The sequence below is a fragment of the Staurois parvus genome, unplaced genomic scaffold (genome assembly GCF_062004578.1).
Source record: "Staurois parvus isolate SC_StPar_1 unplaced genomic scaffold, SC_StPar_1.0 ptg002113l, whole genome shotgun sequence".
NCBI classification, from domain to species: Eukaryota; Metazoa; Chordata; class Amphibia; order Anura; family Ranidae; genus Staurois; species Staurois parvus.
In genome coordinates, this window is record NW_028319909.1 from 1,838,338 (window position 1) to 1,860,473 (window position 22,136).

At 42.3% G+C, this 22,136-nt stretch overlaps 2 protein-coding genes across 2 annotated transcripts in view; both read left to right on the forward strand.

The window, feature by feature from the left end:
* Positions 1-5,508, forward strand: part of LOC149432711 (uncharacterized) — a 110,251-nt gene extending 104,743 nt beyond the window's left edge. Inside the window, exons 16-17 of the mRNA XM_089665024.1 lie at positions 1,757-1,874; positions 4,918-5,508. Coding sequence (XP_089521150.1) covers positions 1,757-1,874; positions 4,918-5,049 — 250 coding nt within the window. The 3' untranslated portion in view covers positions 5,050-5,508. The remainder of the gene's footprint in view (positions 1-1,756; positions 1,875-4,917) is intronic.
* A 3,175-nt stretch (positions 5,509-8,683) lies between these two features.
* LOC149432712 (uncharacterized) overlaps positions 8,684-22,136 on the forward strand; it is a 39,576-nt gene continuing 26,123 nt past the window's right edge. Inside the window, exons 1-3 of the mRNA XM_089664974.1 lie at positions 8,684-8,804; positions 15,484-15,579; positions 21,444-21,497. Of these exons, the coding sequence (XP_089521100.1) occupies positions 15,513-15,579; positions 21,444-21,497 (121 nt within the window). The 5' untranslated portion in view covers positions 8,684-8,804; positions 15,484-15,512. The remainder of the gene's footprint in view (positions 8,805-15,483; positions 15,580-21,443; positions 21,498-22,136) is intronic.

Here is a 22,136-nt window from a genome sequence, read left to right on the forward strand (position 1 = left end):
GAGGAATAGTTTCTCGTCATTGATATAACCAGGAGGAATAGTGCCTTACCTTTGGTGTCAGTGGGAGGAATATTGCCCCATCACTGGTATTAGTGGGAGGAATAGTGCCCCATCATTGGTGTCAGTGGGCGGAATAGTGCCCCATCATTGTTCTCAGAGGGAGGAATAGTGCCCCATCATTGATGGCAGTTTGAGGAATAGTGCCCCATCATTGGTGTCAGTGGGAGGAATAGTCTCCCATCATTGGTGTCAGTGGGAGGAATAGTTCCCCATCACTGGTATTAGTGGGAGGAATAGTGCCCCATCATTGGTGTTAGTGGGAGGAATAGTGCCTCATCATTGGTATCAATGGGAGGAATAGTGCCTCATCATTGGTATCAGTGGGAGGAATAGTGTCCCATCATTGGTATCAATGGGAGGAATAGTGCCCCATCATTGGTATCAGTGGGAGGAATAGTTCCCCATCATTGGTATCAGTGGGAGGAATAGTGCCCCATCATTGGTATCAGTGGGAGGAATAGTGCCCCATCATTGGTATCAGTGGGAGGAATAATGGCCCATCATTGGTGTCAGTGGGAGGAATAGTGCCCCATCATTGGTATTAGTGAAGGAATAGTGCCCCATCATTGGTATCAGTGGGAGGAATAGTGTCCCATCATTGGTGTCAGTGGGAGGAATAGTGCCCCATCATTGGTATCAGTGGGAGGAATAGTGTCCCATCATTGGTATCAGTGGGAGGAATAGTGCCTCATCATTGGTATCAGTGGGAGGAATAGTGCCTCATCATTGGTATCAGTGGGAGGAATAGTGCCCCATCATTGGTATCAGTGGGAGGAATAGTGCCCCATCATTGGTATCAGTGGGAGGAATAGTGTCCCATCATTGGTGTCAGTGGGAGGAATAGTGCCCCATCATTGGTATCAGTGGGAGGAATAGTGTCCCATCATTGGTATCAGTGGGAGGAATAGTGCCTCATCATTGGTATCAGTGGGAGGAATAGTGCCTCATCATTGGTATCAGTGGGAGGAATAGTGCCCCATCATTGGTATCAGTGGGAGGAATAGTGCCCCATCATTGGTATCAGTGGGAGGAATAGTGTCCCATCATTGGTATCAGTGGGAGGAATAATGCCCCATCATTGGTATCAGTGGGAGGAATAGTGCTCCATCATTGGTGTCAGTGGGAGGAATAGTGCCCCATCATTGGTATCAATGGGAGGAATAGTGCCCCATCATTGGTATCAGTGGGAGGAATAGTGCCCCATCATTGGTATCAGTGGGAGGAATAGTGCCCCATCACTGGTGTGAGTTGGAGGAATAGTGCCCCATCGTTGTCATCAGTTGGGGAATTATGCCCCACTATTGATGTCCGTGTCAGGATTAGTGACTCATCATTGGTGTTAGTTGGAGGAATAGAGCCCCATCGTTGGTATCAGTTGGGGAATTATGCCCCACCATTGGTGTCCATGTTAGGAATAGTGACTCAAATCAGTGGAAGTATTAGTGTCCCAAGGGCCAGATAAAGGCCAGCAAAGGGCCACATCTGGAGTTTGGAGACCACTGGTTTAGAGTGTACTATATTCACATCAGTGCTTGTGGCCAGCTGTAGCCCTGTTCTGGTTTTTTAAACTGTTTTTATATATTTGGGGGTCATTCAGGATAACTGGCATTGCACATATATCGCCTGTTGTGGCACACAGTAAACTGAACACAAATCCTAAGTGATGACTATTTCATTTTTTATTTATTTGCATTAGGAACCAGCCAGCATCCAAGCCAGATCCTAATCATACCCAAGAATGTTCTCCATCTCAAGACTTTCCACCAGAGGATAATAATCAACTTTATGAACAAATTCATAATCCAGGATTGCAAGTCAGTGAATGAAATTAAATTGAGTTGAAACAAGCTGAAAAGCTGGTCCCCTGCCAGCGTGCTGCAAAATTTTGTCCTTTGTGTGGAAGCAGTGGTCTTTCTGCAGAGGTCTGACATGTTCCCTGCCGAGTCAAAACTAGGGCTTGCCAGTTATCAGGTGACATGAGCTTTGATGGTTGCAGAGCTATATGTCAAAAAAAGCCAGGGGTGTGTTGGACCTCTGTAGAGAGACCACTGCTTCCACAGAACGAGAGAAAGGGTCCTGACAAGCTGACAGGGAGCAGGCTTCCCTACTCAGACTGTGGCAACTTTCTAAAAGAAAATTAAGATCAAATATGTTATACTTACCTGCTCTGGGTAATGGTTTCTTGTCACCTTCTTCACCTTCTTGTCACCTTCATCCCAGCTCTGCATGTCCTTGTCATCTTCATTACCGCTCTGTAAGTTCTTGTCACCTTCATTACCACTCTGCACCGTTGACCCCCCTGCTGAGTAACCAGATTAAGCTGCTTGCTCTGGGGGCACTCGTGCATGCTTGCTCCCGAGCCATCTCTGTGTATCTAGAAGACATACAGAGTTCGGATCAGCACCTGCCTCCCTATTCTTCCTCACTGGCTGTGATTGACAGGAGTAGGAGCCAATGGCTCAGTCAATAAGGATGGAGAGTTCAAGGAGAACCGCAGCTCACATGCACAGTGCTGGATGGTGATAGGCTCAGGTAAGTATGAGAGGGGAGCTGCACACTGAAGGTTTTTTTACCTTCATGCATAGAATACCTGAAAAAAACTGCATCCTTTAGAATCGCTTTAAGCTGAAAGTTTGATCTGACTTTCGTTATTTCCCAACATAATTTTTCTTTGTTTTAGGCAGCTGAAAATTCAAATTTAAAGGATGTCAGCTACGCATCAATCAAATTTTCCAAAGCGGTGGCCAAAGGCACATCAATGCAACCCAATCCTGAATACTCAGAGATTAGGTTTCCACAGTTCACGCTGGAATTTCTGAAAGGACAAATTAACAGCCTAACAGTCTTTACAGATGTCCTCAATAGAGAAGTGGAAGAGCATTTATTTGATCATTTACCGGAACTGAATGCAGACCGGGAATGTTTCGTTTTCGTATAAAAAGCTAATCTGTATCTCTTTGAACATGGGGCACCTGCTGCAATGTTGATCATGGGATCTCTCCAGAGAGAGGAGGTCCTTCTCTACATCATGCTGGCAGGGGACAGGCCTTTCTGCTCAGGCTGTGGCTGTTTTCTAAACAAAACAAACTTTTGTTTTGATGCACCTAGAGCATCCCACATGGAAGAAAAATATATTTGAAATATATTTTAAAAATATTCTTCCCTAATATATTGACATATATTTTAAATACAGTACTACAATTTGGCCATAGTCAATATATGTAAAAATATATTTCAATACATTTCAAATATGTATACTGTATGTTGAAATGCATTTTTATTACAAAATATATGAAAAATATTTTTAAAAATACATTTCAAATATACTGTATGTCTTTAAAAAATATATATTTTATTTAAATATATTCTTCAGATTTTTTTTTACATATAAAAAAGTAATTTTAAGATAGATTTTTACATATATTTGTAAATGCATTCCAAAAATGTAGATTTGTATTTTTAAAGACATACTGTATATTTGAAATGATTTTAAAAAATATTTTTCATATATTTTGTAATAAAAATGCATTTCAACATACATTGTCTATCTATCTATCTATCTATCTATCTATCTATCTATCTATCTATCTATCTATTATCTATCTATCTATCTATCTATCTATCTATCTATCTATCTATCTATCTATTATCTATCTCTATCTATCTATCTATCTATCTATCTATCTATCTATTATCTATCTATCTATCTATCTATCTATCTATTATCTATCTATATCTATCTATCTATCTATTATCTATCTATCTTTATCTATCTATCTATCTATCTATCTATCTATCTATCTATCTATCTATTATCTATCTCTATCTATCTATCTATCTATCTATCTATCTATCTATTATCTATCTATCTATCTATCTATCTATCTATCTATTATCTATCTATATCTATCTATCTATCTATCTATCTATCTATCTATCTATCTATCTATCTTTATCTATCTATCTATCTATCTATCTATCTATCTATCTATCTATTATCTATCTATCTATCTATCTATCTATCTATCTATCTATCTATCTATTATCTATCTATCTATCTATCTATCTATCTATCTATCTATCTATCTATTATCTATCTATCTATCTATCTATCTATCTATCTATCTATTATCTATCTATCTATCTATCTATCTATCTATCTATCTATCTATCTATCTATTATCTATCTATCTATATCTATCTATCTATCTATCTATCTATCTATCTATCTATCTATCTATCTATCTATCTATCTATCTCTCCATCTATCTGTTATCTATCTATCTATCTATCTATCTATCTATCTATCTATCTATCTATCTATCCATCCATTCAGTTGTATCTGTCCTCAATGGACAAGTGAAAGGCATTTACTTTACCATTTTTACCATTTTCTGTAACTGAATGCAGACCGGGAATGTTTAGTTTTCTTATAAAAAGCTAATCTGTATCTCTTTGAACATGGGGCACCTGCTGCGATGTTGGTCATGGGATGTGCAGGGTCTTGGTGGATTTATTTTAGTAGACTCTGCAGACAAATATCATTCTTCGAAGATCCTGTCACTGGTAATGTGAAAAAAACCTTGGCAATGGTCATATGTCAGGAAACCAGAAGATTGTAGAATTTACTGTATCAAAAAGCAACTGCTGCAATGTTGATCGTGGGATCTCTCCAGAGAGAGGAGGTCCTTCTCTACATCATGCTGGCAGGGGACAGGCCTTTCTGCTCAGGCTGTGGCTGTTTTCTAAACAAAACAAACCTTTTGCTTTGATGCAACTGCAGCATATTTAGCTGATATTCACTAAACATCTGATTGGGCTTTAAATACTTCCTACATTTTTTTTTTTACACTTTAGGCAGCTGAAGGTCCAAATGGGTCCTCAAATTTAAAGGATGTCAGCTACGCCTCAATCAAGTTTTCCAAAGCAATGGCCAAGGACACACCAATGCAACCCGAAACTGAATACTCAGAGATTAAGTTTCCATAGTTTATATTGAAATTTCTGGAAGAATATATTAATAGTATAACAGTCTTTGCAGCTGTCCTCAATGGACAAGTGGAAGGACATTTATTTTACCATTTACTGTAACTGAATGCAGACCGGGAATGTTTCGTTTTCTTATAAAAAGCTAATCTGTATCTCTTTGAACATGGGGCACCTGCTGCAATGTTGGTCATGGGATGCGCAGGGTCTTGGTGGATTTATTTTAGTAGACTCTACAGACAAATATCATTCTTCGAAGATCCTTTCACTGGTCATGTGAAATGATCATGTGTCAGGAGACCAGAAAATTGTAGAATTTACTGTTTCAAAGGATATGATATATTTAAATGGTTTGTTGCTAACTCTTAAAGTAACTGTAAACCCTGACTGAAGGATTCAATAGTTTGTGCATCATAAAAAATTTACAATTTTGTCTTTAATAAAATACATATTTCTACCTTTTATCCTCTTTGCATCTCAATGCTATTGATCTTCTGCAACTTCTCCAGCAACTAGACTCCAGCGATGGCTCCATGGCATTTTCTTCCTGATGGTGACAACAGTGGACCATATTGGAACTTGTCTGCCGTAGTCTCCTTTGGAAGCCCATGTGACACGGATACAATGCAGGGGAACAATTAGGAGCAGAGGCGAACTGACCATTGGGGAACTCGGGCACTGCCTGAGGGCCCGGGGTCAGTAGGGGGCCCCATGAGATGTCCTTGGTACCTTTCATAGGCTTTTTTGGGTGTGATTTGAGTGTGGGTGAGGAGACAGGGGCCCCATGATCCCCTATTGCCCGGGGGCCCCATGAGTTGTGAGTCCGCCCCTGATTAGGAGACAGGGACAGAGTGTTTTTACCCTAGAAAAGAAAATGCCCAAGCTAGAATCTTCATGGCAGGATCACCAGAGAATATTTAACTCCTTGGCTCAGAGCGTACGCAAATATGCGGCCTCTCGGTGGCTGGGCCTTGGGTGTAAATAAAAGATGTACCCTGCGCACTCTCAGCACATTTACCAGTGCCTCACGGAAATCACTTCTTGCGGTCGGGAGCTTTCTGATCATGTGACCGCCATGACAGCCAATCATGATGGTCATATAACCCTAAACCCCGCCTCCCAGTGTCAAAAACCACTTAAAGGGCTGGGAGGCACCAACGCCAAGGGGTTAATGTGGAACTCAATCTTCCTATCCTTTTCAACCAAGGAGGCTGCCATCTTAGCCTCTGTTTGATCTGCAACTCCCATGAATATAGAATATATTGAATATTGAATATGGTCAAAATTGTAGTATTTCAAATATATGTCAATCAATGTATTTGGGAAGAATATATTTAAAATATATTTCAAATATACTTTTCTTCCATGTGGGTGGGCCCTGCTTGCCCATCTATGGGCTTGGGAAGCGCCATAGTGGGTGCCAGAGGCTCCCCTTCTTTCTGTGACCCGGAAGGCGACATGTGTGCCGTCATTTTTGGGTCACCGCTGTCACTTTCTCGGCTAGCACAGCTGAGAAGAAATGTATGCCAATGTGATCTGCATTGTAATTCAAAGAATGGAGGCCAGAGGAGACGTGGAGGGTCTTTTAGATCCTGCATCTCTCAGTAAAGAGAACCTGTTACCTAAAAATCATCACATAGGGGACTTTGTGTTAAGTAAAAAAAATTATTTTTATTGCAAAAAAATTAAGTTAATAAAGCACATAACATCTCCCCCCCAAAGAAAAATTTTGAGGCCCCCCATATACACATGTACGAACATAAACTCACATACCAGGGCATCTACGCTGGAAAATGTTGATTGCGATATACATATTACAGATCACCGCATATGCCGGAGTGAGAACAATAATTCTAGCAGAAGACCTCCTCCCTAACACTACACTGATGACCTGTATGGGCTTTTGAAGCTTCGCCTATAGAAATCATAGGGAACTGAAGTTTGTTGCCATTTCATAGGAGCATACAAATTTAGGATTTGGCATGTTGGGTATCTATTTACTCGGCACAACCTCTTCTTTTATATTTTACTAAAAACATGGGTAATGTATTGTGTTTGTTTGCCCTAAAATTCACTTTAGTGTGTTTTTTACAGACATTTTGCATTTTCTAGACCTTTGCGGCAATATCGTGTGATATACAAAAATTAGAACTACTGCTATTTTATTCTCTAGTAATCTTCAGGCCTAAAATGATTTTTTTAAAGAGTGCAAAAAATGCAAAAAGCGAAACGTTTTAGAGCTTCTAAATGCCAGACATTCTGGGCCTGTGACCGCTGTGATTGGCTGTCATAGTGGTCACATTGAGGGCTGCTGTTAGAAACCATGGGGCCCCATACAGCCAACCTGACAGGGCCCCCCCACCAACAAAAAAAAACAACACAGTTTACTATGCTTTATTTATGAATGAACACAGTGAGTGATTGGTACCGATCACTCATTGCATTCATTCAGGAAATAAAGGGGCTGGTAAATGTGACATATTTACCAGACCTTTCCTGCACTCTACATTCTGCAGGATCTGAATGTGTGCTTCCAGTTGCCAGTGAGAAGGAGAGGTGGGATGCTGGTAGCACTACGGGGGTGGGGACACAAAGGGGCCTGGACAGCAGGGGGAAATATATAGTGCACAGGGAGGGTGATGGGTGTGGGGGAGGGGCAATTACTGAAACCAATTCCTTGTATTGCTCTCTCTGCAGTAGAGAGAGCCATACAGGGGATCGGTTCCAGTAATTGCTGTTTTTGCATTTAAAAAGTCCCTGACCCTTTCCAAAAACACAGCAGCTCAAAAAAGCATAGATGTGAACTTGTCCAATAGGAAACCATGTTAAATGGACTGTAGTGTGTTTCTGGGAAAAGCAAAAAGCACATAAAAACACATTGGGGTGAACCAGGCCTTACATGTGTTATCACAAGCATGAGACTGTAGGCTTGGCTGGCTTAAATCAGGTTTGGTCTCTACTCAGAGACTGGTCACATCAATCACCTTGCAGGTGGACAGACAGGAATGCATCATAGCTTAAACCAGGATGCTGGAATCAGACCAACAGCTGTCAAAGTACTGGAGCTTTTACACCCTCCTGACAATGACCCTGCACTGTTACAACCATCCTCTGCCATAACCCCCTGACCCTGTCCTGCTATAATCCTACAATTACTTTCATTGAGGTTCACCAATCTATTTTCTGTGTTAGTAAGCTTCTTGTGAAGTCAATGTTAATGAGGTCAGATCTCTGTGCTCATTTTACTCACTTCCTGTTCTGTTTTTGTCACTTCCTGTTATGTCTTGGAAACAAAAGGTAAATAGAAATCTCAATAATAGGACACAGACAACACAAAAAAGGGTTTTAGCAAAACTAAAAAAAGTCTTTATATGTGCATACTCTCATTTGAATTGGTTCCCTTTTGTAATTCACATCTTTTTCTGAAAAAAAAATCAGGCCCCACCAGCAAAACATCTAAAGCTCTGCAGAAAATATGATGAAAGATAACATAGAAAAAAATTGATGCAAGATATTATTTTAGGTAACATACAGAAGTTAGATTTGCTGATAAGAGTATGTGACATAGTGAAAAAGGAGAACTTGGTTCTTCGGGGCTTGAAGAGAAGAAGAAAGAACAAAGTTGTCAGTATACGTACACAGGACATACATACATTACACTGGATTTCACCAAATGGTTTAGTTCTACTACCATACCCAGGATTTTTCTACAGATCTGGGAAAAAACAAAATAAAGGACTTTAATTCTCAACATCCAGGTAAGTCCAATCCATCAAGGCTATTCTACATTTACTAAATACTTGAGATGCAAAAAAACAGAATGTCATCTCAGGGTTGATCACACAACCCATCTTCTGGTTTTGTGAGACTTATCGGTAGAAAGTCAGAGCATAGAAAAGGATAGATAACCCACATGGAAGAAAAATATATTTTAATAATATTTTTAAAATATTCTTCCCAAATATATTGCCATATATTTGAAATACTACAATTTGACCGGATTCAATATATTTAAAAAAAAAAAGAAAAAGAAAAAAAATATATATATATATACTGTATGTTGAAATGAGGTTTTTATATATTAAAAAATATATGAGAAATACATTTTCAAATATACTGTTTGTCTTTAAAAATACAAATCTACATTGTTGGAATGCATTTACAAATATATGTAAAAATTACTTTTTTATATGTTCAAAAAAATCTTAAGAATATATTTAAACAAAATATATTTGTAAAAATATTCTTTATATATCTTGTAATATATAAAAAAATCACATTTCAACATACAGTATATATATATATATATATATATATATGACCCATTTTAAGACCCACACCCAAGCCCCCGTGTCTATACACAGAAAAGGTGTGTTCTTTCTCAAATGTAAGAAAAATATATTTTAAAATTATTCTTCCCAAATATATTGACTGATATTTGAAATACAACAATTTTGGCCGTATTCAATATATATATATATATATATATATATATATATATATATATATATACACACAGTATCTCTCTCTCTCTCTCTCTATCTCTGTATATATATATATATATAGAGAGAGAGAGAGAGAGAGAGAGAGAGAGAGAGAGAGTAAGGCCAAAATTGTAGTATTTCAAATATATGTCAATATATTTGGGAGGAATATTTTTAAAATATATTTTTCTTACATTTGGGAAAGAACACACCTTTTCTGTGTATAGACACGGGGGCTTGGGTGAGGGTCTTAAAATGGGTCAAAATACATCAAATAAAAAGCTTGCCAGCAGTGAAGGACCTGCCTGTCATTATTAGTAGGAGGATTTTTTGGATCCCGGCATTGACTGTCGAGAATTACAAATGTTTTGTTAGGTACGACATGTCATATAGTTTTAGTTTAGATTTCCATTAGTTGCATGCCTGGAATTAAAGCAGAACTTAAAGTAATTGTGAACCCTCACCTTGTAAAACCGGCCATTAAGTGTAAAATAGAAATGAAATGCAAAACATTTGTGATATGACATTTGATATAAAAACATTGTAAATTATAAATATCCCCTTTCCCATTTTCTATTTTCACATTACCTCTGTTCTTAGCAGGGGGACAGCGACACACTGATCTGAAGAATATATTTTTAAAAATATATATTTTTTAAATATATTCTTCAGATTTTTTTAACATATAAAAAAGTAAATTTAACATGTATTTTTACATATATTTGTAAATGCATTCCAACAATGTAGATTTGTATTTTTAAAGACATACAGTATATTTGAAATGTATTTTAAAAAATATTTTTCAGATATCTTGTTATGAAAACGTAGTTCAACATGCAGTGTGTATATATATATATATATATATATATATATATATATATCCATTGCATGTTGAAATATAAATATATATATATTTCTTGAAATATATTTTGAAATATATTGAGCATGGCCAAAATTGTAACATTTCATATATATTTCAATGTATTTGGGAAGATTATTAAAAAAAATATTTCAAATATATTTTTCTTCCATGTGGGAGTATACTGTGTGTGTGAGACAATTGCCAGCAAGCAGAGTGCCCATATACTAGAACTGGCGACACTTCATGCACACGTAGTAAGACATGCATGCGTTTGGATATATATATACCCATTGCATGTTGAAATATAAATATATGTATATATTTATTGAAATATGTTTTGAAATATAATATAAGATGTTATAGTGAGCGCGACTTAAATGCAAAAAACGTATAGATGTGTATACACAAAAAGTGTATAAATGCGTATACACAGAGAATGTTATTGAGCAGCTGATACACCGAAAAGGTAACCAAATAAAACCTCCAATCAGACATATATGCACCATTTTATTTAACATATATGTTTTGAAATATATTGAGCATGGCCAAAATTTTAACATTTCAAATATATTTCAATGTTTTTGGGAAGATTATTTAAAAAAATATTTCAAATATATTTTTCTTCCATGTGGGAGTGAACAAACATTGCGAGCAAGCAGAATGCCCATATACTAGAACTGGCGACACTTCATGCACACGTAGTAAGACATGCATGCATTTGGAACCTCACATCAACCAGTGCATGGGCCGGAGCTATAAAGATGGCATCTCAGAAGAGGGACAGGGGAGGGAATGGATGTGGCGGTGAAGTTTCACTCTAAGCCGTGAGCATGGTCCTAAGTGTGATCTTATCTTATAATTAGTGTTTTGATGTAAGAGGTACATGGGAAAGATTTTTCACACAACAAATACAATGCAAAGATTTCCTCGCATACTTACCAGCTGGCCAGCAAAAAAATATACTATATAATAATTGCACTATTTCTACAATGTGCATTAAAGATTGAGGTTTTAGTTGCATATATTTGCAAATACTGTATATGTGGACGGCTCCTCTTTGAAGTGTGTTCCCTAACTCTAAACTATGAGAGCTCCAATCTTGGGATATATACTGCTCAAAAAAATTAAAGGAACACTTTGGAAACACATCAGATCTCAATGGGAAAAATTTTCCTGCTGGATCTCTATACTGATATGGATTGGGTAATGTGTAAGGAACATAAGGTTGTCCCATCGTTTGATGGAAATGAAAATGATCGACCTACAGAGGACTGAATTCAAAGACACCCCGAAAATCAAAGTGAAAAATGATGCAGCAGGCGAGTCCATTTGGCTTCAATTTCATTGCAGCAACTCAAAATGGTCCTCAGTAGTTTGTATGGTCCCTACATGCTTGTATGCATGCCTGACAACGTCGGGGGAGGCTCCTAATGAGACCACAGATGGTGTCCTGGGGATTTCCTCCCAGATATGGACCAGGGCATCACTGAGCTCCTGGACAGTCTGAGGTGCAATCTGGCGGCATCGGATGGACCGAAACATGACATCCCAGAGGTGTTCTATTGGATTTAGGTCAGGTGAGCGTGGGCGCCATTCAATGGTATCAATTCCTTCATCCTCCAGAAACTGCCTGCATACTCTCCCCACATGAGGCTGGGCATTGTCGTGTACCAGAAGGAACCCACCCCCACTGCACCAGGAGGAACCCAGGACCCACTGCACCAGTGTAGGGTCTGACAGTGGGTCCAAGGATTTCATCCCCATACCTAATGGTAGTCAGGGTGCCATTGTCTAGCCTGTACAGATCTGTGCGTCCCTCCATGGATATGCCTCCCCAGACCATCACTGACCCACCACCAAAACGGTCATGTGGAACCACATTACAGGCAGCATAATGTTCTCCACGGCCTCTCCAGACCCTTTCACGTCTGTCACATGTGCTCGGGGGGAACCTGCTCTCATCTGTGAAAAGGCGCCAGTGGTGGATCTGCCAATTCTGGTGTTCAATGGCAAATGCCAATCGGGCTCTGTGGTGCCAGGCAGTGAGTACAGGGCCCACTAGAGGATGTCGGGCCCTCAGGCCACCCTCATGTAGTCTGTTTCTGATTGTTTGGTCAGAGACATTCCCACCAGTGGCCTGCTGGAGATCATTTTGTAGGGCTCTGGCAGTGCTTATCCAATTCCTCCTTGCACAAAGGAGCAGATACCGGTCCTGCTGATGGGTTAAGGACCTTCTACGACCCTGTCCAGCTCTCCTAGAGTAACTGCATGTCTCCTGGAATCTCCTCCATGCTCCTGAGACTGTGCTGGGAGACGCAGCAAACCTTCTGGCAATGGCACGTATTGATGTGCCATCCTGGAGGAGTTGGACTGCCTGTGCAACCTCTGTAGGGTCCAGGTATGGCCTCATGCTACCAGTAGTGACACTGACCCTAGCCAAATGCAAAACTAGTAAAAAAAAACAGTCAGAAAAGATGAGTAAGGAAAAAAATGTCAGTGGCCTCCACCTGTAAAACCATTCCTGTTTTAGGAGTCGTCTCATTGTTGCCCATCTAGTGCACCTGTTGTTAATTTTATTAACACCAAAGCAGCTGCAACTGATGAACAACCCCCTCTGCTACTTACCTGACCAGAACAATATCCCAGGAATTTCACTGACTTGATGCTAGACTCTGATTAAAAAGTGTTCCTTTAATATTTTTGAGCCGTGCATAAAGTAAAAAAAAACTAGGATAGGCATGCCTGGAGGTAGACAATTTCTCCTTAAAGGGGCAGGAACACACTAGACGCCCAGCACAGAACAATGGCTGCTAAAGACTTTCGGTGTTTCTCTGCACCAACTCCAACCAGCTGAGTCCCTTTCTGTGTATCAGACGTGCTGATTGCAGCCCCCCTGGCAAAGCACCATGCCCCCCCCCCCGTGTTGATGAGGACAAGGGCCTCATCCCGACATCCTTGGCCTAGTGTATGTGGGAGTCTGCAGGGGGGTGCTTACCTTAATTTGAAATTTAAAGACCCCAGTTATCTGCCCCCCCTCTGCAAATGAGTAAGGGATGCTTACTCATTCACATAAAAGTAAAAATGTAAATAATCAAAAATGTGACAAAGTCTTTTTTTGAACAATCATGTCACCCAGAGATATGGATCTATCATCAGTAAAGTACTTTGTCACAGTCTTGTGGGTATATTTACTATATTACTTATAAGCCGGGGTACTATGTGTTGGATGGATTTCTGGGGGGACCCCTTAGCCAGGCTGGAAAAGGGTCTAACATGGATTTTGGGGGGAATGCAAACTTCTTTTTTTTTCTGCAAGGGGTACCCCTTAAAATGCATTTTAGGGGTACCCCTTAAAATGCATTTTAGGGGTACCCCATGGCCTTTTGTTTGTTTTTTTGCACGTGGTCCCCCTCTTAAATACCATACCAGACCCCTATCCAGGATAACGGTCTCAATTTAGGGGGGGGGGCTCACTCCATTTTTTTCTTACCAATGACTGTGTGTAAAGCAGGCCATAGATGGGTCGAAAATCGGCCAAAAATTAGTCCGAAAGAATAATTGGCCGATTTTCGGATCGTTTGTGGGTGAATTGGTCGGCCGTTTTTTGTGATTTTGACACTTTTTTTAATCAGTCATGTTGGAAAAAAACCGTCCGATTTTGTTCATCGGCCGATTTTCACTGCAATGATGGGCAAATCGGCCGACCTTTTTACAGATTAAAACAATGCGCATGAGCCCTGACCTGCAACAAAAGAAGATGAAGACAAAGAAAAAGAAGAAGAACATCTGTATTTATTTGTATCCATTTCGGATACAGATGTTTCTATTCGGATACAAATAGATACATTGTTGCAACCGCAATACTTTCAAATGTCAAATATAATAGCAGTGTCCCTGCAGAGAGCTCCACTATTATATTTGACATTTAAAAGTATTGCCGTTGCAACATTGTATCTATTTGTATCCGAATAGAAACATCTGTATCCGAAATGGATACAAATAGATACAATGTTGCAACTTTGCTATACTTTTAAATGTCAAATATAATAGCGGAGCTCTCTGCAGGGACACCGCTATTATATTTGCCAGCCGTAGACGGGACGAAAATCACCCGATTATTTTAACAATGGTGGTAACGTCGGCCGACTGAACGACCGATTTTTAATTTTTTAAAATAAAAAACGGCCGGTTTTCTCCCCGTCTATGGCCTGCTTAAGTTGTGACTGCAACTAAATGAATGACTTCCAACTGTAGCGGCCAGAGGTTTAGTTCGCAGATGCATAGGCGGACTGACCATTTAGCCACTTGGGCACTGCCCGAGGGCCCAGGGTCAGTAGGGGGCCCCATGAGATGTCCCTGGTACCTTTCATAGGCTTTTTTGGGTGTGGTTTGAGTGTGGACAAGGACACAGGGGTGCCATGATTGCCTGTTGCCCGGGGGCCCCATGAGTTGTCAGTCCGCCCCTGGTCCAGGGGCGGACTGACCATTTGGAAACTCAGGCACTGCCCGAGGGCCCGGGGTCAGTAGGGGGCCCCATGAGATGCCCCTGGTACCTTTCATAGGCTTTTTTGGGTGTGGTTTGAGTGTGGACAAGGACACAGGGGCGCCATGATTGCCTGTTGCCCGGGGGCCCCATGAGTTGTCAGTCCGCCCCTGGTCCAGGGGCGGACTAACCATTTGGAAACTCGGGCACTGCCTGAGGGCCTGGGGTCAGTAGGGGGCCCCATGAGATGCCCCTGGTACCTTTTTCATAGGCTTTTTTGAGTTTGGGCAAGGACACAGAGGCCCCATGATCCCCTATTGCCCGGGGGCCCCATGAGTTGTCAGTCCGCCCCTGCCCTGGTCAGATGCTTTGCCCCCTGGGGGGGGTAGGAATCAGGGGTGCAGGCATTCATTATATTGAAAGTATCAAGTATTCAAGTGTAAAGATTGTAATGAAGTTCCTAAACAGGGTGAGGATCCAAAGGCTGGACAGATGGACAAGTGAGTATAAAATGCCTTCTTTTGCATTTTTGCCCCTAAATTGTTAAAATGGTGACACGTTCTCATCTTTTGAATCATTGTTTGATTAGTTTATGGCTCTTTTAATAGGTCCGGCCAACACTGATCTTATAGTCAAGATGTGGCATGAAAGACGAGTTCTTTGGATACAGATGGTAGTAATAAGTTTCTTCCTCCTCTGGGAAGGTATGTGTGATCCATAAAATCTGGGTTGTCATAAAAATTATTTACAGTAGCACTGTCTGTCCACGTCTGAGAAAGCAATACAGCAAAAAAAAAAAGACCTTTCTTTTTCAACCTTCAGCCGCTGCAATTTGTGTAAAACAAATGCAATCAGGGGCGGACTAACCATTTGGGCACTTGGGCACTGCCCGAGGGCTCAGGGTCAGTAGGGGGCCCCATGAGATGCCCCTGGTACAGTTGCAAGAAAAAGTATGTGAACCCCTTGGGATTACGTGGAGTTTTGCATGAATTGGGCATAAAATGTGCTCTGAACGTCATCTAAGTCACAACAATAGAAGAACACAGTCTGCTGAACATAATACTACACAAACATTAGATGTTGCCATGGTTTAATTACACATAACATGTAAACATTCACAGTGCAGGGAGGAATAAGTATGTGAGGCTCTAGCTTAATGACTTCTCCTAGAGCTAATTGGAGCCAGGAGTGAGCCAACCTTGACTCCAATCAGTGTGATGATATTGGATGTGTTGCTGACAGCTGTCCTGCCCTTAAAAAACACACACTTGTTTTGGGTTTACTGGTTTCAAGAAGCACTGTCTGATGTGAACCATGCCTCGCAGAAAAGAGCTCTCAGAAGACGTACGATCAAGAATTGTTGACTTGCATGAAGCTGGAAAGGTTTACAATAGTATCTCCAAAAGCCTTGATGTTCATGTGTCCACGGTAAGACAGACTGTCTACAAATGGAGAAAGTTTAGCACTGTTGCTACTCTCCCTAGGTGTGGTCGTCCTGTAAAAACGACTGCAAGAGCACAGCGCAGAATGCTGCATGAGGTGAAGAAGAATCCCAGAGTGTCAGCTAAAGACCTACAGAAATCTCTGGCACATGCTAACATTTTTGTTGACACATCTACAATAAGGAAAACATTAAACAAGAATGGAGTACATGGGAGGACACCACGGAGGAAGCCATTGCTGTCCAAAAAGAATATTGCAGCACGTTTGAAGTTTGCAAAAGAGCACCTGGATGTTCCACAGCACTACTGGCAAAATATACTGTGGACAGATGAAACCAAGATTGAGTTGTTTGGGAAGAACACACAACACTATGTGTGGAGAAAAAAAGGCACAGCACACCAACATCAAAACCTCATCCCCACTGTGAAACATGGCGGAGGGAGCATCATGGTTTGGGGCTGCTTTGCTGCCTCAGGGCCTAGACGGATTGTTGTCATTGATGGGAAAATGAATTCCAGAGTTTATCAAGACATTTTGCAGGAAAACGTATGACCATCTGTCCGCCAACTGAAGCTCCGCAGAGGATGGGTGATGCAACAGGACAATGACCCAAAGCATACAAGTAATTCAACAAAACAATGGCTGTAACAGCACAGAATACGCCTTCTGGAGTGGTCCAGTCAGAGTCCTGACCTCAACCCGATTGAAATGATGTGGCATGACCTTAAGAGAGCGATTCACACCAGACATCCCAAGAATATTGCTACACTGAAACAGTTTTGTGAAGAGGAGTGGTCCAAAATGACTCCAGATCGTTGTGCAGGTCTGATCTGCAACTACAGGAAACGTTTGGTTGAGGTTATTGCTGCCAAAGGAGGGTCAACCAGTTATTAAGTCCAAAGGTTCACATACCTTTTCCTCCCTGCACTGTGAATGTTTACATGTTATGTGCAATTAAACCATGGCAACATCTAATGTTTGTGTAGTATTATGTTCAGCAGACTGTGTTCTTCTATTGTTGTGACTTAGATGACGTTCAGAGCACATTTTATGCCCAATTCATGCAAAACTCCACGTAATCCCAAGGGGTTCACATACTTTTTCTTGCAACTGTACCTTTCATAGGCTTTTTTGGGTGTGGTTTCAGTGTGGGCGAGGACACAGGGGCCCCATGATCCCCTATTACCTGGGGGACTCATGAGTTGTCAGTCCGCCCCTGAATGCAATACGGCAGTCTGGAGGTACCGGTATACAGGAAGCCTCCAAAAATGTCATTTTCTGCTTGTGTGACTGGCTCGCTGATCTTTCTGCACTAGGATACAATGCAAATTGCAAGCCCCCCTTGCAATAGGAGTTTCAGTTTTGGTGAACTATCCTACAAGGGTTGAATACTTCTATAGAGATGCAGATATTGGAGATTTTTAATGTAGAAATCTGCTACAATGTTTGTTAAAGTGTTACTAAACCCACAACAGTACAATCAGTCTGTAGATGCAGTAAAGCATGCTTGTTATACTCACTGTGGAACCTAAGGGGTTAATCCTCTGCATTGTGTACAAAAGCTGTTTGATCCTGTCTTCTCTGATTGTTCCTTCTTTCACTGTCCCCAATACATCTGCTGATAGAACAGAGCTTTGGGGGTCAAGCTGCATATGCTCAGTTTGGTGTGTTTTGCTTGGAAGGTTTTTTTTTCTTAGGAGAGTGCATGTGATCAACACAGGGCCAATCAGCACTGTCCAGACAGAGGGGTGGGGTCCTGCAGTCTCATAGGACAGTCAGAGCATATTGAAAACTCCTTCTACAAGATTAACTAGTGCTCTGCTGGACACTGATAGAAGTCATAAGACTGCTCTAACTGCTGATGAGAAAAGGTATTTAGCAGTTTATATTTACTAAAATAATTACACTTCCATGTTGTGTGTACTGTGGGAGACCAGATATAGTGAATACAGGGTTCGGGAAGACCAGATATAGTGAATGCAGGGTCCGGGGAGACCAGATATAGTGAATGCAGGGTCCGGGGAGAGCGGATATAGTGAATGCAGGGTCCGGGGAGACCAGATATAGTGAATGCAGGGTCCGGGGAGACCAGATATAGTGAATGCAGGGTCCGGGGAGAGCGGATATAGTGAATGCAGGGTCCGGGGAGACCAGATATAGTGAAAGCAGGGTCTGAGGAGAGCTGATATAGTGAATGCAGGGTCCTGGGAAACCGGATATAGTGAATGCAGGGTCCAGGGAGACAAGATATAGTGAATGCAGGATCCTGGGAGACCAAATATAGTGAATGCAGGGTCCGGGGAGACCAGATATAGTGAATGCAGGGTCCGGGGAGACCAGATATAGTGAGTTTAGGGTCTGGGGAGAGCGGATATAGTGAATGCAGGGTCCGGGGAGACCGGATATAGTGAATGCAGGGTCTGGGGAGACCGGATATAGTGAATGCGGGGTCTGGGGAGACCAGATATAGTGAATGCAGGGTCCGGGGAGATTAGATATAGTGAATGCAGGGTCCGGGGAGACCAGATATAGTGAATGCAGGGTCCGGGGAGAGTGGATATAGTGAATGCAGGGTCCGGGGAGAGCGGATATAGTAAATGCAGGGTCCTGGGAGACCAGATATAGTGAATGCAGGGTCCGGGGAGACCAGATATAGTGAATGCAGGGTCCGGGGAGAGCGGATATAGTGAATGCAGGGTCCTGGGAGACCAGATATAGTGAATGCAGGGTCTGGGGAGACTGGATATAGTGAATGCAGGGTCTGGGGAAACCGGATATAATGAATGCAGGGTCAGGGGAGAGCGGATATAGTGAATGCAGGGTCCGGGGAGACCGGATATAGTGAGTGCAGAGTCCGGGGAGAGCGGATGTAGTGAATGCAGAGTCCGGGGAGAGCGGATATAGTGAATGATGGGTCTGGGGAGACCAGATATAGTGAATGCAGGGTCCGGGGAGACTAGATATAGTGAATGCAGGGTCCGGGGAGAGCAGATATAGTGAATGTTGGGTCCAGGGAAACTGAATATAGTGAATGCAGGGCCCGGGGAGACCAGATATAGTGAATGTAGGGTCTGGGGAGACTAGATATAGTGATCGCAGGGTCCGGGGAGAGCGGATATAGTGAATGCAGGGTCCGAGGAGAGCGGATATAGTGAATGTAGGGTCCAGGGAGAGCAGATATAGTGAATGCAGGGTCCGGGGAGAACGGATATAATGAATGCAGGGACCGGGGAGACCGGATATAGTGAATGCGGGGTCCGGGGAGACCAGATATAGTGAATGCAGGGTCCGGGGAGACCAGATATAGTGAATGCAGGGTCCGGGGAGAGCGGATATAGTGAATGCAGGGTCCGGGGAGACCAGATATAGTGAATGCAGGGTCCGGGGAGACCAGATATAGTGAATGCAGGGTCCGGGGAGAGCGGATATAGTGAATGCAGGGTCCGGGGAGACCAGATATAGTGAAAGCAGGGTCTGAGGAGAGCTGATATAGTGAATGCAGGGTCCTGGGAAACCGGATATAGTGAATGCAGGGTCCAGGGAGACAAGATATAGTGAATGCAGGATCCTGGGAGACCAAATATAGTGAATGCAGGGTCCGGGGAGACCAGATATAGTGAATGCAGGGTCCGGGGAGACCAGATATAGTGAGTTTAGGGTCTGGGGAGAGCGGATATAGTGAATGCAGGGTCCGGGGAGACCGGATATAGTGAATGCAGGGTCTGGGGAGACCGGATATAGTGAATGCGGGGTCTGGGGAGACCAGATATAGTGAATGCAGGGTCCGGGGAGATTAGATATAGTGAATGCAGGGTCCGGGGAGACCAGATATAGTGAATGCAGGGTCCGGGGAGAGTGGATATAGTGAATGCAGGGTCCGGGGAGAGCGGATATAGTAAATGCAGGGTCCTGGGAGACCAGATATAGTGAATGCAGGGTCCGGGGAGACCAGATATAGTGAATGCAGGGTCCGGGGAGAGCGGATATAGTGAATGCAGGGTCCTGGGAGACCAGATATAGTGAATGCAGGGTCTGGGGAGACTGGATATAGTGAATGCAGGGTCTGGGGAAACCGGATATAATGAATGCAGGGTCAGGGGAGAGCGGATATAGTGAATGCAGGGTCCGGGGAGACCGGATATAGTGAGTGCAGAGTCCGGGGAGAGCGGATGTAGTGAATGCAGAGTCCGGGGAGAGCGGATATAGTGAATGATGGGTCTGGGGAGACCAGATATAGTGAATGCAGGGTCCGGGGAGACTAGATATAGTGAATGCAGGGTCCGGGGAGAGCAGATATAGTGAATGTTGGGTCCAGGGAAACTGAATATAGTGAATGCAGGGCCCGGGGAGACCAGATATAGTGAATGTAGGGTCTGGGGAGACTAGATATAGTGATCGCAGGGTCCGGGGAGAGCGGATATAGTGAATGCAGGGTCCGAGGAGAGCGGATATAGTGAATGTAGGGTCCAGGGAGAGCAGATATAGTGAATGCAGGGTCCGGGGAGAACGGATATAATGAATGCAGGGACCGGGGAGACCGGATATAGTGAATGCGGGGTCCGGGGAGAGCGGATATAGTGAATGCAGGGTCTGGGGAGAGCAGATATAGTGAATGCAGGGTCTGGGGAGAGCGGATATAGTGAATACAGGGTCCGGGGAGAGCATATATAGGGAATGCAGGTTCCTGGGAGACCAGATATAGTGAATGCAGGTTCCTGGGAGACCAGATATAGTGAATGCAGGGTCCGGGGAGACCAGATATAGTGAATGCAGGGTCCGGGGTTTAGTAACACTTTAAAAGTTTGGATCCCATCGATCACTGAGTGGAGTTGGTTCTTTTTTAAGCAAAGTGGAGCTACTCTTTAAATAATAGCAAGATTAATTACAGGCTATCTAAAGACTACCTAAGAAAAAATAATATATGACAGCTTACCAAGCTTGTATGTCTTTGCTGCATCAGTTTTAGTTTATTAGACTGAGTTGATTGCCAGCAAGTAAAATAAATAACTGTAGAATGTGTCAAAAACCATTGTAATTTCCTGTGTAATAACATAAGTAAAAATAGCTTAGCTTCTCAGCTTCTCGTCTGTAAGTTATATTCTTGTAACAAATCTTTTCCCCATAGAAGTCGCTTATTCCAATGAGACTACCGATACCATCAAGAACAATCAAAATAAAGGTACCACCATTCCAGTTACCTTACTCAGACTTGGTGTGCATTGTGTGGTTATGATGTCCAATACTGTAAGTGTACTAAGGGTAGCCTGTCAACAGTGGCATGAGGTGGTGGCCTAGCATGAAATGAAGCATAATCAAGTCCATGAACAAGGCAATACATATATTTTTTTTAAACAAAACAATTAACCCAGGTGAGATAGATAAAAGAGCTTTAAAACAAGTCATTACTGACCTTTGTAGCTGCTGGTCGTATAGAGTAAATAGACTGTATGCCCAGTTTTGAATGAGAGAGAGGGAGAGAGAGAGAGGGAGGGAGGGAAAGAGGGAGAGAGAGGGGGGGAGAGAGAGGGAGAGAGAGAGGGGGGAAGAAAGAGAGAGAGGGAGAGGGAGAAAGAAAGAGAGAGAGAGAGGGAGAAAGAGAGAGAGAGAGAGAGAAAGAGGGGGAGAAAGAAAGAGAGAAAGAAAGAAAGAAAGAAAGAAAGAAAGAAAGAAAGAAAGAAAGAAAGAAAGAAAGAAAGAAAGAAAGAAAGAACCAGCTCTTTGTTGATCCACACTGCTGTCAGTCCGTCCCAGGACCGGCTGCCCGGCTACACTAGGAAAACTATTTGCCAGCAACGTGGGCTCAAGGGGAAGCTGCTTT